Source organism: Capsicum annuum, chromosome 3 (assembly GCF_002878395.1).
Source record: "Capsicum annuum cultivar UCD-10X-F1 chromosome 3, UCD10Xv1.1, whole genome shotgun sequence".
Classification (NCBI taxonomy): Eukaryota; Viridiplantae; Streptophyta; class Magnoliopsida; order Solanales; family Solanaceae; genus Capsicum; species Capsicum annuum.
The window spans coordinates 63,940,339-63,957,688 of record NC_061113.1 but is presented as its reverse complement, the minus strand read 5'-3'; the positions used below and the strand labels follow the sequence as shown (position 1 = coordinate 63,957,688).

General features: G+C 26.6%; 1 protein-coding gene across 1 annotated transcript; it reads left to right on the top strand.

The window, feature by feature from the left end:
- The first annotated feature begins 11,251 nt into the window (after window positions 1-11,251).
- Window positions 11,252-11,865, top strand: LOC107863783 (histone H2B.2). The gene has a single exon (XM_016709919.2). It carries the CDS (start codon window positions 11,317-11,319, stop codon window positions 11,731-11,733), a length of 417 nt encoding a protein of 138 aa, XP_016565405.1. The 5' UTR covers window positions 11,252-11,316; the 3' UTR covers window positions 11,734-11,865.
- The last annotated feature ends 5,485 nt before the right edge of the window (window positions 11,866-17,350 follow it).

Here is a 17,350-nt window from a genome sequence, read left to right as displayed (position 1 = left end):
AGAAAAATTTATAAATTGTAGAAAAATTTGAATAATCATGTTTTTATTTTTGCTCAAAAATTAAACATCAAATTCATTCCAAATAATTAAAATTTTTCTCCAACTAATTTATATTTTTAACTATAAATTCATATATACAAACATAATAAATTTTTTATTTTTAAATTTGAATATTTTTAACAAATTCACAAAAAGTTTAATTTTTTTCAAGCGAAATTGACTAATTTTTTTCAATATTCACTATCATTCACTTTCAATTTAAATTTTAATTTTAGTCCCCCAAAAAATAAAAAGATTTGAAATTTAAATTTTAATTAAAAAATGAAAAAAATTGAATTGAGAGGAAAAATTAAAATAAAAAATAAAAAGTGAACATGGAGGAAGGGGGCTGGAAGAGTGTTGGGGTGGGGTATGGGGGTTGGGGTGGGGTGGGGATAGGGCTGCGAGGGGTGTGGGGGCTGAGTGGGGTGGGAAGGGGCTGGACAGGGTTGGTGAGGTGTGGGGGGGTGGGGATGGGGCTAGGGTGGGATAGTGCTGGGTACGGTGTGGGGGGGGGGGGGGGGGAAAGGGGGGGGGGGGGGGGGGGGGAGGGAAAAATATTTTTATTTTTTTAAAAAAATTTAAATTATTTTAAATTTTTTAAAAATATTTTAAAATTATTTTTAAATTTTAAAAAATATTTTAAAATTAAAAAAAATGGATGGAAAAAAGGACCCTTTTTATTTAAAAAAATAAATAAAAATAATTTAAAATTATTTTTAAAATTTTAAACTTAAAAAGATGGAGGAAAAAAAGGACCCTTTTTATTTTTTTTTTAAATTTTAATATTATTTTTATTTTTTAAAATTATTTTAACATAAAATTGGCCGAAAATTGACCCCCACTTGCACCCCAGGCGAGTGGCTACACTCTCTTTGTCCTAGTCACCATTTCAACGCCACATAGGCAAGGTCAACGGTCAAAGGGTGCAAAATGTTGCCTTTTGATGGGTTCAAGAGGACAGATGACAAACATGAAAGTAGAAGTATCCAACTTACAAAACCGACATAGTACAGGGGTTCAGAAGGTCATTTTTAGAGGTGAGACTTAGCCCAAAACCTTTCAAATAACAAGTGACGCCCCATGGACAAGAGTTGACACTTTCACATTGTTTCTTGATTAATGAGATGTTCAATAACTCTTTCCTTAAAGGAAAGACATAACCAAGGACTTTCAAACAACAAGTTATGCCCCATAGGTAAGAGTTGATACTATCACATTGTATATAGATTTATGAGATGTTTTATAAGACTTAGTCGAGGGACTTTAAAAAAATAATTTATGAGATGTTTTAAAATTCTTGCCTTAAAGTCAAGACTTAGCCTAGAAATTTTCAAACAACAAGTGACGTTCCACGAGCAAGAGTTAACAATATCACATTGTGTCTTAATTTATGAGTTATTTCATAATTCTTATCTTAAAGGCAAAACTTATCCCAGAGGACTTCAAACAATAGCTCACGCCCTTAAGTTTGCTTTGATGTCAAAGAACGAAGATACTCTTTGCGGATTGTCCTTTTCTCTATTCATTAGCAAAAAAACAATAGAAGTTGAGAAAAAAAAAGATTGAGAAAAAATAGAAGAACAAAAAAAGTAAAAGAAAAAAATAAAAATAAAGTTTGAAAAACATGAAAAAAAATAGAAAACAAAAAAATAAAAGAAAAATAAAAGTTGAGACAAATGAATTAAAAGAAAATAAAAAATAAAAAATAAAAGAAAATAAAGTTTGAGAAAAATGAATTAAAATTAAAAACAGAGAAAAAATAAAAAATAAAAAATAAAAATCAAGAAAAAATAAAAAAGAGAAGAAGAAGAAGAAGAAGAAGAAATAGAAGCTCAGTAAATGGAAAAGTATAAAAATATTTGAGGTGTAAAGGGACAAAAAAATATTTATTCAATACATAAAAAAAAGGTTAGTCTTTAAAGGCTTTTCTTATGGAGGACACAAAAACAAAGCCACCTGTGAGAGCCATCCAATGTAATTTCCTCATCAAATTCATTTGTTATGACCCATAAAAAAAAAACAAAATCTAATTCATTTGTTATGACCAAAAAAAAAAATAGGGTAACTTACATAAATTTCATATCTTTAATGGATTGTAACACTTTTACCATAACTTTAATAAATTACTAGATATCTCGAATTTTAGTTTTTGTGATATATATCTTTAGCTTTGATACATATGCACTGTGATACATTTATAACTGAGTGGTTAGTTAAATAAAGAAGTAACTGATTTTCAATTATTACGGGGAGTAAATTATGCGGAGTAAATTAAGCGCAAATCATGGCATAAATACATCTGATCCCAGATATATCATAATGATACATCTGGTAAAAATTACTCAATACCAATTCAAATTTAATCTCACACAAAAATAAATAATTTACATATGTCAAACATATGTTAAGTGTATCAAACATTTATAAATGAATAAAAAAATGAATCATAATCAAAAAGTATCTGTCATATGTATTACCAGTATTGTGACAACAAGCGTATCACTTATATCTATCACCTACATACTGACAGTAAATGTATCATTCATATGTATCACCGTCTATAGTATGAAAATGAATTAAGAAATTAACAAAATTATACATGTATCAAGTGCATTAACCAAAAATATATGTATGATCGCCAAATTAATAGAGATTTTTTAGCTTATAAAGTATGAAGATTCTTCAAAAGAATATGAATGCTTGTCAACATGTAATAATACAATAAAACTTTCAAAATTTTAATGAAATAAAAATTAATAGAGACGCAAAAAAATTGAACCAAATTGTAAATTGCAAATAGAGCTGTCAAAATGGATTGGCCCAACCCAACCCAGACCAAGCCTCACGGGTCCAAACATTTGATGGGCTAGCCCTTCACTTTAAAGGGCCTTAAAATGTACGACCCAACCCAACCCTAATAGGGTTAGGGATTGGGGCGGGCTAGCCCTTTATTTTTATAGCTTTTTTTTTCTTAGATTTTTTTTTGCAATCTATATTTGAACTAATACGTATGACAATCCATTCGCACTTCTAACATATTATTATATAAAGTACATAATTGTAAGATGATTTATAATATTTTCAACACCAATACATTGTCAAGCACATTTGAATACATTGATTAAATTATCTTAATTAACATCAACATTCATCTAAATTCATATGTAAATTTAATAAGTTAAACAATATCAAAAAGTTATATATAAAAAATTAATAATATTTAAAATTCACTTAAAAATATTATCGCTTTAAATTTGGATAATGTTGTGCAATTGATTTCGAGTAGCTGAACAAGTGTTTGAACATTTCATGATGAATGCAATTTTTATATTTATGATTAGAAATTTTGGTATTAGCCATTTAATGCCAAATGAGTAAAAGATTGTGTAAGATACTAGGTAAAATTTATTGAGTAATCACTATTTATATTTTAAATTTTTATGGTTACAATTCTCTTTTAATTTTAATTTTAAATTGAATAACAATTACAAATGAAACATCTATACTTGATAATTAAGATTTAACACTTAATAAGTTCAATATTATGTAGGATATTAAACTTATTTAATAACTACTATTCTTAATTATTATTTTTTCTTTCACAATATTCATATATTTTTAATTTAAATTAAATAGTATTTTGGCCCACGGGCCGACCCAGCCTAACCTCAGTTAGGAGTGTGCATTGATCAGTTCGGTTCGGTTTTTAAATATGTTAAACCAATAAGATATTTTTTATCGATTTTTGATTTATCAGTTTTTAGTCCTTAACGGTTCGGTTTAACCGATAAGAAAATACTCATAAAATAAAAATAGTAGTAACTAACATGAAAAAAATTGAATCTTAGTTGCAACCGAAAATTCTACATGATGTGTTTTAATTTACAAGAATCTTCAGGTTTGGACTAAATGTTGTTAGGAGAAATTAAGAGTTTGTATAATTGAAATAACAGATTTATTAGTTTGTAGAAATTAAAGAGAAATTAAGAGAATATATATATATATATATATATATATATATATATATATATATATATATACACATACATACATACATATTCTTATTGAGTTATCGATTTACCGAATAACCCAATAAGAAAAAATCAAACTGAACCAATAATCCAATATTGTTTTATAAAACCATTAAAAACCGTTAACCCAATAACCCAATAAAAATAAATCAATCACATTTTTATCAGTTTTGCACATCCCTAGCCTCAGTCAAGCCTCAAGGACCAACGGGCTGACTTAGGCTGGGCTTATAAGCCTCAGTTTTAAATGGGCTCAAAAATCGTAACCCAACCCAACACTAATAGCGGGTTGGGTTGGGTCGTCCTCAAGGGACAAACCCATTTTGACGGCTCTAATTGCAAATGATAAGATTTGATGAAATTTTTTTAATTCGGTTTATTTTAGATATTTAAGAGATTCTCTCTCATGATGTACTCTCCTAAAATAAATGCAAATATGTTACTTCCTTATTTAATAGCATGTATTAAGAGGAAAAGAAAAAATTTGGAATTTTGTGAAATAGTTTAAGAGTAAGAGATTTTATATATTTATACCTCTTAAATTTGTATTTTTTATATAATTTTACCGAAAAAGTACTCTAATTTATGACCCCTCCAAAGGTAATTTAACTCATGACCAATAAAAGTACTCTAATTTATAACCCCCCAAAAAGTAATCTAACTTATGACTAAAAAAAGTAATCTAATTCATTTATCATTAACCAAAAAAAAAAATAGTTCATGACCCAAAAAACCTAATCTAGTTCACTTGTTATGACCCCCCCCCCCCCCCCCCCTCACCACCCAAAAAAAAAGGAAAAAGGACATAAACGACACTTCAAATTAAACTATTTTCATGAAAATGACCATAGAATTTTAATTCCACTTTCTAGTAATTTCAATTTACTGGCTTATTCTATACCATTTCTACACACCTTCTATACAAATCTTATACATATAAATATTCTAAGCAAAAATTATACAGTTTTGATACACAATTTATACAATAACTATACATTTTTTTGTACACGTTTTATACAACAATTATATAATTTTCATACACTTTCTATATATTTTTTATATATATTTTATACATATACATATTTGATAGAACTATACAATTTCTATACATATATCTTATATAGAGATATATTTTATTTAACAATTATATCATTTTTATATAATTTAATTACTATTTCTAAACAATAAAAAAACAAAATATTTGATCAGTTAAAAATTTATAACAAAAAAGAAATTGAAATATTTTTAAAAGGGCCGAATTACCCAAGTTGAATACTATATCAGTATTGTATACAGACTGTATCAGTATTGTATATAGATAACATATGCCAAAATGACCCAAATTAGGAAATGACTATAAAGCGAAAATAGTATATCCGACTGGCTACTTCTTGGAAAGTTTTCAAACTTGCGCTATCTATATATATAATAAAACAAAGAAGTTGGGCTAAAATTAAGCCAAGTGGCATATTGAGAACTAGCCATTTGGTATTTTGGCAACAAGAATCTATTTTGTTGGCAACACAATTTATTTTGGTGATTATCTATATACATAATAAAACAAAGAAGTTAGGCTAAAATTAAGCCAAGTGGCATATTGAACTAGTTATTTGATATTTTGGCAACAAGAATCTATTTTGTTTGCAACAAAATTTATTTTGGTGATTATTTTGGTGAATAACCAATTAGTAATCAAGCAACTTATATGAAAAAAATTATTATGACCAAAAAGTCATTTCCAAATAAAAAAAAATCAATAGAAATGTCATTCCTTAAAATATGTGAACAATTAATTTAAACAACATAAATAATAATATTATAAAAAGTAAATATTTATGATTTTACTACAATTGAGTAAATCAAGAAAATATTACAAAAAATCAATTAGTAAATGGTAATCATGTAACTTATATGAATAAGATTATAATAATCAAAAATTCATTTTAAAATAAAAAAAAATATTGTGAAAAAGATGTTATTCCTAAAAAAATACACAATTAATTTAAAAATATTATTTATTTAAAAAACATTTATGAGTTCACTACATCCTTTATCTTGAGCCGGGGGTCTATCGGAAACAGCCTATCTACTTCTTCGGAGGTAGCGGTATGGACTACGTACATCTTACCCTCCCCAGACCCCACGCTGTGGAAATACATTGGGTTTTTTGTTGTTGTTGTGTATGAGTTCACTACAATTTAATAAATCAAGAAAGTATTTCAAACAAATCAATTAGAGAATAACTAATTAATAATCAAGTAACTTATATAAAAAAAGATTGAAAAATGAGTGCTTCCAAAATTTAAAATATTATAAAAATATATCATCACTCAAAATGTGTATATAATTAATTTAAATAACAATATTATATATATATAAAAAAAGAGCATTTAAGATTTGATTACAATTGACTAAATCAAGAAAGTATCAAAATATATCAATTAACAAAATAACCAATCAGTAATCAAACAACTTATATGGAATAAAAATATAATAATCAGAGAGTTATTCCAAAATTAAAAAATATTATGAAAAAAATGTAATCACTCCAATGGTAACTTTAGACTACAAAATGAAAGAAATTTATTTCAAGTAATTTTATTTAAAAGATATGCATTCATATTTATTGGATGAATTTTCATTCGATATATTTATGTAATCTATATTTAAAACAATATGCATTCATATTTAATGAAAGGATTTTCATAATTAAGAATAGCTATCAATGAGTAATTACACTATCATTCTATATTAGGAAATGAATAAGTGATAGTCTTGAATTTAGAAGGGGGTAGATTGAAAATAAATAAATATTAAAAAAAATTGAAATGAATATTACTACGCAAAAAAGATAGCATAATGTTTATCGAAAATAACTACTAAAATTACATAGTCCTAATTAATATTTGAAGTCAAATAAAACTTTGCCTTACAAAGTTATTCTTTAATCGACCAAGTATATAACCTTATATATGCCTATAAGAATAATTTCGGATTTTAAAATAATCAAACTTTGAAAAGATACTTCGTTTTGATGAATAAAAATTAATTTAAAATATTAAATTATCTTGTATAAAACTTTAAACGTGCAGGTCAATAAAATGAATTAGAAATAAAAATTTATAATAATAAAAACATTAATAAAAATTTATAATAATTTTTATATGATGAAATGTAGGTGTGAGTTACTAATAAATTAGAATATATGCAATTGAAGTATTACCATAAAATGAATATTTATATGACAAAAAGTATTTATTATTTTATTAAATGTAAGTCAATTAAGGAAACATGAAAAAATTTGATTGAGAAATATAAATAGAAAATGAATAACCAATTAACAATTATATACATATATATGGAAAAAAATATTGTACCAACTGCAATTAATTTAAAAGTTCTAATGTCAAAACAATAAAATCAATTAGTAAATAGTAATTATGTAACTTATATGAATAAGATTATAATAATCAAAAAGTCATTTCAAAATAAAAAATATATTATGAAAATGATGTTATCCCTCAAAAAATATACACAATTAATTTAAATAATATATTATTTAAAAAATATTTGTGATTTCACTAAAATTTAGTAAATCAAGAAAATATTACAAAAACAAAATCAATTAGAGAATAACTAATTAATAATCAAGTAACTTATATCAAAAAGATTATTATGACAAATGTGTCCTTCCAAAATTAAAAAATTGATGAAAAAGATGTCATCACTCAAAATGTGTATATAATTTATTTAAGTAACAATCCTACATAAAAAAAGAACACGTGTGATTTGATTACAATTGACTAAATCAAGAAATATTAACTAAGAGAATAACCAATTAGGAATCAAACAACTTATATATGAAAAAAAATATATAATAATCAAAGAGTTATTCCAAAACTAAAAATATTATGAAAAAGATGTGATCACTCAAATGGTAACTTTGGACTACAAAATGAAAGAAATTTATTTCAATATATTTCAAGAAATTTTATTTAAACAATATGCATTCATATTTATTGGAAGAATTTTCATTCGATATATTTTAGGTAATCTATATTTAAAACAATATGCATTCATATTTAATGAAAGGATTTTCATAATTAAGAATAACTATCAATGAGTACTTACACTATCATTCTATATTATGAAATGAATAAATGGTAGTCTTGAATTTAAAAGGGGGGTATATTGAAAATAAATAAATATTAATTTTTTTTAAATGAATATTACAACACAGAGAAGATTGCATAATGTTTATAAAAAATAACTATTAAAATTACATAGTCCTAATTAATATTTGAAGTCAAATAAAATTTTGCCTTACAAAATTATTCTTTAATTGACCAATTATATAACCTTATATATGTCTGTAAGAATAATTTTGAATTTTAAAATAATCAAATTTGAAAAAGATACTTCGTTTTGATGAAAAAAATTAATTTAAAAATATTAAATTATCTTATATAAAAATTTAAACGTGCAGGTCAATAAAATGAATTAGGAATAAATATTTCTTGATAATAAAAATGTTAATAAAAATTTATAATAATTTTTATATGATGAAATGTAGGTGTGAGTTACTAATAAATTAGAATATATGCGATTGAAGTATTACCATAAAATGAATATTTATATGACAAAAAGTATTTATGATTTCATTCAATGTATGTCAATTAAGGAAGCATGACAAAATTGATTGAGAAATATAAATAGAAAATGAATAATCAATTAACAATTATATAGATATATATGGAAAAAAATATTCTACCAACTGCAATTAATCTAGAAGTTCTAATATCATAACAATTTACCACTATATCAGAAGACTACATTTAGTAAAAGCTAATTAATTTCTGCCATAACATGTTGGAGAAGATGAATTGTGCAAGTGATTTCTGCCACAACTTATCCTGTCATGATAATCAGTAGAATCTCAATTTACTGTAAGTATTGCTTTAGAATAGATTTTTCTTGATTTATAAAGTCAACTAAATATACAGGTTATGTTGCATGTTCATTTTATTTTTTACGTGTTTGGTGAAAATTTTATGAGCCGGTATATCATGTACTTTATGTTTTATAAAAAAAGGTTTATTTAATTTGTACTCTTTGAGAATTTAAGTTAGTGATCTTTTAATATGTCATATATTTTTAAAGACTTATAAAAATTTATCTTGGTCAAAATGTGAAATGAGAATTTTAGCAATAACATAAAAATTTTCAAGGTATACATTAAATATGAAGAAACTAATATTGTTATTAGTTAGTTGATTTTCTTGCATTCCAAATATTGTTGCTTTAGATTTTAGTGAGATAATAATATGATTTCAAAAATTAATAACCACGATGCTAAATTATTAATCCATTATATTTCTATATATTATGATTAACACTTGATTTGTCTATAATATATTTATACATGTTATGATTAACAATTAATTTATAAATTAAATTGTGTGATTTTAATAGTATATTAAAAGTTTTGTGATATTGTATTAGGAATGATAGTTAAGTGACATTAGTAAGAAAATGATAGTTGTATAACTATCTATGAAATTTATCCGACACAAGAATTACTATCTCAAAAGCTATATATCGAAGATCAAATTTGGGTGAATATCTCGTGGCCGATGCTCAATGGACAATGCTATAATTCAATAAATCAAATACTTCTGAATATTGATTTTTCAAATTTATTATATTTAAATTTTTACTGCAAATATTATTGTACTTTTACGTAGCATATTGTACTAATGTGAAAGTAAAAGTCATTTATCATTTGTTATTTATAAACATTATGCTACAAACTTTCTTATTTTTTTTTGTTTTAGTTGATATAGACAGGTAATGAGTTCAATCATATTTTAATTTATATTGTAACTCCAATTTTAGAATATTGTAGATCTTTTGGTGCAATAATTATTTTGATATACTTTGTACAATATAAAGATAAAGACGAATAAGATTAATATCTTATTGTACTGATGAACATGAGGGATAAAGTATTAGTTGAATGTTCTAAGATGGGAGGAAATTCAGTTTCGATAGTGATTAATATTTATATTCATTCAAATTGAGTAAATTGAGAAACTATGATAGGGTTGAAGAGTGAATATTCAAACGTATAAAGGATTAAACCATTTATTCAAAAAAATAATATACAATAAGATTCATTAATATTTGTTGGTCCATTATCATAAGAGAATAAGTGAACATTGTGAAATCGTGCAAACAGGTTAGGTCTTTAGATAATGCTATAAGTTAATTGTTGAAAATATGGTAATAAAAAAATATGAGAGAGGGAAAATTGACTGTTATTGAGACTTTGCTCAAAATATTTGCCTTGACGAAAAAATATTTTAAATTTATAAAAAATATACTATGACTAAGATCGTGCAAAGAAATACAAAATTTATCTTGAAAGAAAAATCTATTAAGACAAGAAAAAAGAAGGAAAACTCCTTTCTTCCTTTTGATAAAAGGGTGCAAATTAAAATATCTAATACAAAAGAATTTAAACTTCAGGTTAAAATTTTATAGAGAAGCCTCATGTGCATAACTCTAAAACATATTTTTCATTAGTTCTTTGTAATTATAATTATGTTACTTAACTAATAATAATTATGTTAAATATACATTTTCTTTTGTAATTATATGATTTTTTTTACAAAATAAATCAATATAGATCACAATATTATCTAATATTCTCGAATAATTATATTACAATATAATATTATTTACACGCGGATACTAACTTTCGAAAAGAAATTTTTAAGTTTTATGTAATTAATGATATTATGTTTAATATTTTAATAGTTATTCGGATTGCATAAATTATTAATTTCAAATTGTGAACAATGTTGAATAAATTTTTTATTACATAAAAACAATAAGATAATATTTCTATAATTAATTCATTTAATATTGACCACGCATCACATGCATACGAATACTAGTTTGTTTTAAAAAGTGCTATAGAATACCTTTTTGGGCATAAAAGAAGTCAAGTAGTGTAATTTATGACCCAAAAATAAGAAGAAAGTAATCTAATTCATCCTTCCTTTTACATCGTTGATCAACTATATCATCCTACGGTTCAAGCTCATGATCCGCGTCATCCAAAAGTAACCAATCAACATCTACCTCCAAACTCTATAATATAAGTATTCTCTTCTTCCCTTTCACTCCACACAAATTCACAAATTCAGACTCAAAACTTCCCCCCAAAATTCCCTCTTCAATGGCACCAAAGGCAGCAGAGAAAAAACCCACAGAGAAGAAGCCGGCTTCTGCCGCAGCTGAGAAATCAAAGGCTGGGAAGAAGCTCCCAAAGGATGCTGGTGGTGCTGCAGACAAGAAGAAGAAGAGGGCAAAGAAGTCGATAGAGACATACAAGATCTACATCTTCAAGGTGTTGAAGCAAGTTCATCCAGATATTGGAATATCAAGCAAAGCTATGGGTATAATGAACAGTTTTATCAATGACATATTCGAGAAGCTTGCTCAGGAATCGTCTAGGCTTGCTAGGATCAACAAGAAGCCAACTATCACTTCTCGGGAGATTCAAACTGCTGTTCGGTTGGTGCTTCCTGGTGAATTGGCTAAGCATGCTGTCTCTGAGGGTACTAAGGCTGTTACCAAATTTACTAGTGGTTGAGATGTGTTAGTTTATGTGTTCATTTTTCTGTTGTTGGGTTTATCAGACTTTCATTATGGTTTGGTGATGTAAAGAACAGAAAAATTGTATTACAAAAATGACTCGAATGAAATTGATGCTAGTCTTGATATATATGATTTAAATTACCTATGCTTTCAAATACTGACAAAAGAAATGTGTTAAAAGTCTGAAAGAGCTTAAATAAATTTTGGAAGAGTGACATACGAACATGTTTAAAAGGAGTTTGACACTCGACGATTTACATGTTCAGATAATATAAAAGTTAGTATTAAATTTGAAAAATACTTTTAAGTACATAAACTTTTAATTGAAACTACTAATTTGAGATAGATCTCCCATTTGTAGGGGTAATATGTACTAGGTCTGTGTAAAAATCGAACTGATTGATAAATTGAACCGATAAAAATATTATTGGGTTAGTAGTATTGGGTTATTGGGTTAATGATTTTTTATTGGTTTTATAAAAAAATTTATTGGGTAAATGGTTCGATATCGATTTTAGTTTATTGGACTATTGGTTAAACCGATAATTTAGTAATGATATGCTAAGCTATTGTTTTATCCCTAATTATATTATATATTTAAATCTCCCCCCTTCCCCCTCTCTCTCTTTCTTTATCTCTCTGTCTATTTGGCTGTCTGTCTCTCTCTATCTATTTTTCTCTCTCTATAGAGATAGATAGATATGTGTATGTATATAGATTATATGCACCACTAATTTATAATTCAGTGATTCACAAAATATTAATCTATTCAGGACAACAAAGGTACAATATAAAGTTCGACTATTATCATAATAAAAAACTTGAAGCATTTATAGTTTTCAACAATTAGGATTTAATTTTTTTCCTAACTAACATTCAATTAAAATTTGAAGATTTTTGTAAACTAAAATGCATTACGTAGGTTTTGGCGGTAATTAAGATTTCATTTTTTTTATGTTAGTTGTTACTAATTTTATTTTATAAGTATTTTCTTATTGGTTAAACCGAAAATCAAACCGTTAAGGATCAAAAACCAAAAATCAAACCGTTAAGGACCAAAAATCGACTAATCAAAACCGATAAGAAAATATCTTATTGATTGGTTATTGGTTTTACATATTTAAAAATAAAAAATCGATAAATCAAAATAATAACACGTAAAACCGAATTGAACCGACCGATGCACACCCCTAATATGTACTCTATTGGATTTATTTGAATTTACAATTGTCCTTTTAGCATTTGACATACTTCTTTATAAATATTAAAACATAAATATTTTAATTAATTATTATCTTTAAGAAATCATATTTTAAATTTATTATAATATGCATAAATTATACAAAAAATATTGTAAGCCGCAACCCTTTTTATACTAATAAGATGAAAAATATATCTTAAAGGTGTTTGCTAAAGTTCATGTAATTTGATTCTTGATAAATGAAAGTTGACAAGTAAAAATGAATAAAAAAATGTAACGGATATAGAAAAATAAAAAAAACTATAATAATATCATAATAGAGTAATTACTGTGTGAAGAGGAAATTTAAAAGAATGAAAAACCTGACAAAATATCTACTTAGAGCTCGTTTAGATAGGGTGAAAAAAAGTGACTTTTAAAAAACATTAAAAGTGCTGAAATTTATTTTAAAAATAAGTAGCTACTTATGTTTGGATAAAAGTGTTAAAACTGAAAAAAAATTATTGATGTGTTTGACAGACAATTGTTGTTAAACACTTTTTTTGTCAAAATATCTGAAATGTCCTTATAGTTAACATTATATAAAGTTGATTACTATTAAATTTTTAATTTAAAAATAATTTAAATTTAAATTAATTTATATTTTAATTCAATTTCAGTACAAACTACTGAATATATTTATTTTTTAAAAATATTTTTATGAATGAATAAGTTACTTGAACTCCATTTTTCTTTTTAAAATTGAACAAAAAAAATTCAAGAAGGAGCAAAATTTGTTGTTTTAGTTATATGGATCAATTTTTCTTTGTGAATTTTGCCACATTTTACGAATTTTTTCTTTGAAAATTGAACCAAAAACACTTCAAACGAAGCAAAATTTGTTGTTTCGACTAAATAGGCTTATTGATTCTTCATTTTTCTTCAAGAAAATTGAACAAAAGTCACTTTAAAAGAGGCTGAATTGCTAATTCATTAAAATTTGTTCTTTCAGTCAACTGAACCACCAAAATAAATAATTAATTCTTCTTAATTCTTCATAAACCCCACAAGCATCAAATTGTTATCAACCAATTTAAGAAAAAATAAAAATATAAATAGAGAGAAAAATGCAAACCTGAAAAGAAAAGCACAAAAATAAAGAGAAAATACAAAAATAGTAGAAGAGAATAGATGTTTTAGGACAAATATGAGGATAATTTTGAAATATGTGAGAATTACAAGGGATAAATATGTCTTTTACTTGATCAAACTAGTATGACTTATTAACCCAAAAATAAAATAAAATAGAGGTTAAGGTATTTTTGATTTTTGGCTTAAAAAAACAATTTTAATATTTTTAAAGTAGTTTTTAAAGTTGCCAAATACTTTAAAAAATAAAAAATACTTCCTTAATCCTATTTTATGTGTCGCTATTTCCTTTTTGATTCGTCCCCAAAAAATATCACCTTTTCTTATTTGTTAATTATTTAATGACATCATTTTCATTTTATTCTTAGTGGGTCCCACTTATTAAATAAAAGATAACTAAAATATAAACATTCAGAAGGATAATTTTATAAATTTTACAAAGTTATCACTTGTTTTTTAAATTTTGTGTCCGATTAAATGACGACACGTAAAATGAAGGTAGTAACTTAAAAACATCCTCTTATTTTGTTTGGTATGGTTTAAAGGCTATCGACACATCCAGATGGCCAAATTCTAGAGATTATTAGGACTAGTAATAATTTAGGCATTAAAAGGAGTTCGAATAGTTTGGTATTTCGCCTCACTAATAACTAATGCTGCAATTTCTAAAAAAGGGTTCATTGCTTGACGATGATCGACGGAACCTGTAAATTATGCTCCGCCCCGTAAGCAAGGGCGGAAAATGGGAATTATGGATTTGATGAATTTTGGCAAAGAAACGATGAAGAAGGTATGTGAAATTTCCTGTGATAATAGCATAGTCGCAATCAGAAAGATGGACGACGTGGTTAGAGTTAAGGGGCTGCAGAAACTGAGTGAGTACATGGCAGATGATGAAGGTCGAGCTAAGATGGTTCATTTCACTGCGAAGTTCATAAAAAATGTTTCTGTTTTTGCCTTAAGGGAAGCAGCCAACATCTTAATTCCTGGTTAGCGCCGCGCCCTTTCTCATATATATCCACACATCCTAATTGTTAGTATGAATTTCGACATGAATTGAGTGATATCTGAAAATAGCAGTAGTTAAAAATGATATTTGAAAGTTGCAATTTTGAGACTAACTAAACACTATTCTAATGGGTAACCAAACATCCAAAGGAAAAAAGATCCATGTCCGAACAGGGACATAGTTATGTTGAGGATTCAACAATCTGTATGATAAAAATATATTATTTTTATCCTAACTGCACAGTGTAGTTTTTCTCTAAGGAGATTTAGTTTGAACCTCTTTTCCTCTATGTAATTCCGCCCTTGTTAGACAGACCAGAGCTCTTTGGTTGTATATTTATTAAAAAAATTCAGTAGCATTGATTCAAACCTTCTATTTGTATATAAAAACCCATTGAATATGTACAATTGGGCAATCTATGTACATCCGCGGGGTGCCACGTTACCTGGAAGTCTCGGTCGAAACTCAGTGTACATGTTTATATATGTACTAGTTTAGTGTACGTGCGTTGCACGACTGACGGAGCCAGAATTTTAATTGAGGAGTTCAGAAGTAAATATACAAACCAGTCGAAGTGGGTTAAACCTCTACTATATATGAATAAATAATATATACAACAATGTAAAAATAGTATAATTTTCTGTCGAAGGGGGTTCAGATGAACCCCTGAAACACATGTAGCTCCGCCCCTGCGTTGCACGTGTATCAAACGCTAATTAAGAATAAATGTATATGAAAAATAAATTATTGTGTGTTCGTTATTTTATTAAGTATAAAAAAAGTTAAAATATAATATAAAATTTTGAAGATAAAATAATGAGGTAGACTAAAAGAGAACATGATAAATTATCATCACACTAATAATTAAGAAACAAAATTACATGTAGCCAAAATATATTTTTCATTTAAATTTATACTATTTAGTCCTTTTCTATAAGTTGAAATGGCCCGATTAATGACAACCAAAGTTTTTAGACACTGTAAATAATATTTAGTCATTATACTTATTTTCTAATTCCTAAAGCACTTTGTTTTTAATGGAGCATTAATTTTATTCTCAGGATTCTACATTTTAATCAAAATTGAAGGATATATATATATATATAATCTTCTCGTGACGTGTTTGAACCATCTCAATTTCGCCTCTCACCTTGACTATCACAGGAGTCGCTCTCACCTTTTCTGAAATATCCTCATTTCTAACCCTATGTCTCTCCTAGTATGCTCACACATTCATTGTAATATCCTCATTTTTCGCTACTTTGATCTTTTGAACGTACGAGCTCTTGACCATTACAATATAACTGGTCTCTATGTTGCTCGGACTCTTAAAAAATGTCATGGGATGAGTGTTGGATCTTTCAAAAGTAGTGCATTTTCGGAGGATCGGACACGGGTGTGACAACATATTTGGAGAGTTCGAGCAACTTAGATTGGTCTGACTATCACTTTATAGATCTTACCTTGTATAATTACCTCCGTTCTAAACAAAAATGATTGATTTATAATAAGTAACATAAATTTAACTACACATTCAAGTTATATTTACAACGATTGCCTTTATTCAAGTCAACAAAGAAGTGAAATCCATAAATCAAAGTGCAGGGTCTATACTCCATATTATACACTTAGAAACAACATCGTTACAGTTTGAAATATATATGCTATGTGGTAAGACAAACTCACCATGTAATTCTATTCACAATTAGAACTAATTGTCACCATATATCAGGATAAAGAGTCAGCTGATCTCTTGGTGCATGAAGAGCTTCTCATCTAGATCGCTAGTTGGACTATTCTGAGAATCTCTAGAATAGGACCTATCCGGTAGACGAATACAAATGTTCAGATTGGTGGATGACAAAAGTTCATAGACAAAATCGAACAAGACACCATTTTGAATAAGCACGTGACTTAAAAGACAATAATTTTGACGAAGGTTAAATCATTATATTAAGATGATTCAACTCAAGACTATGCCGTCATTTCTTTAAGGATTCAATATCTAGTTGTTTCTTGGTCCTCTAGCCAAAGAAGAATTGGCCGACATCGGTTATCTTTCTTCATTAATCTTGAGTTTTGAAAATATGCATCTAAAGCTACCTTTCTTGGATACGCGCATAAGCCAAAGATGCAACATTGTCATTGTTGAACTTATCCTACTTCTTTTCTTTGAATGCTTGCACAAGTATATCAGACCAAGTCATTTTCAACTAATAGTTATGTTAAAGCTATTTTTTAATAAGTAAAAACTACATCCAATTTATGAAGATG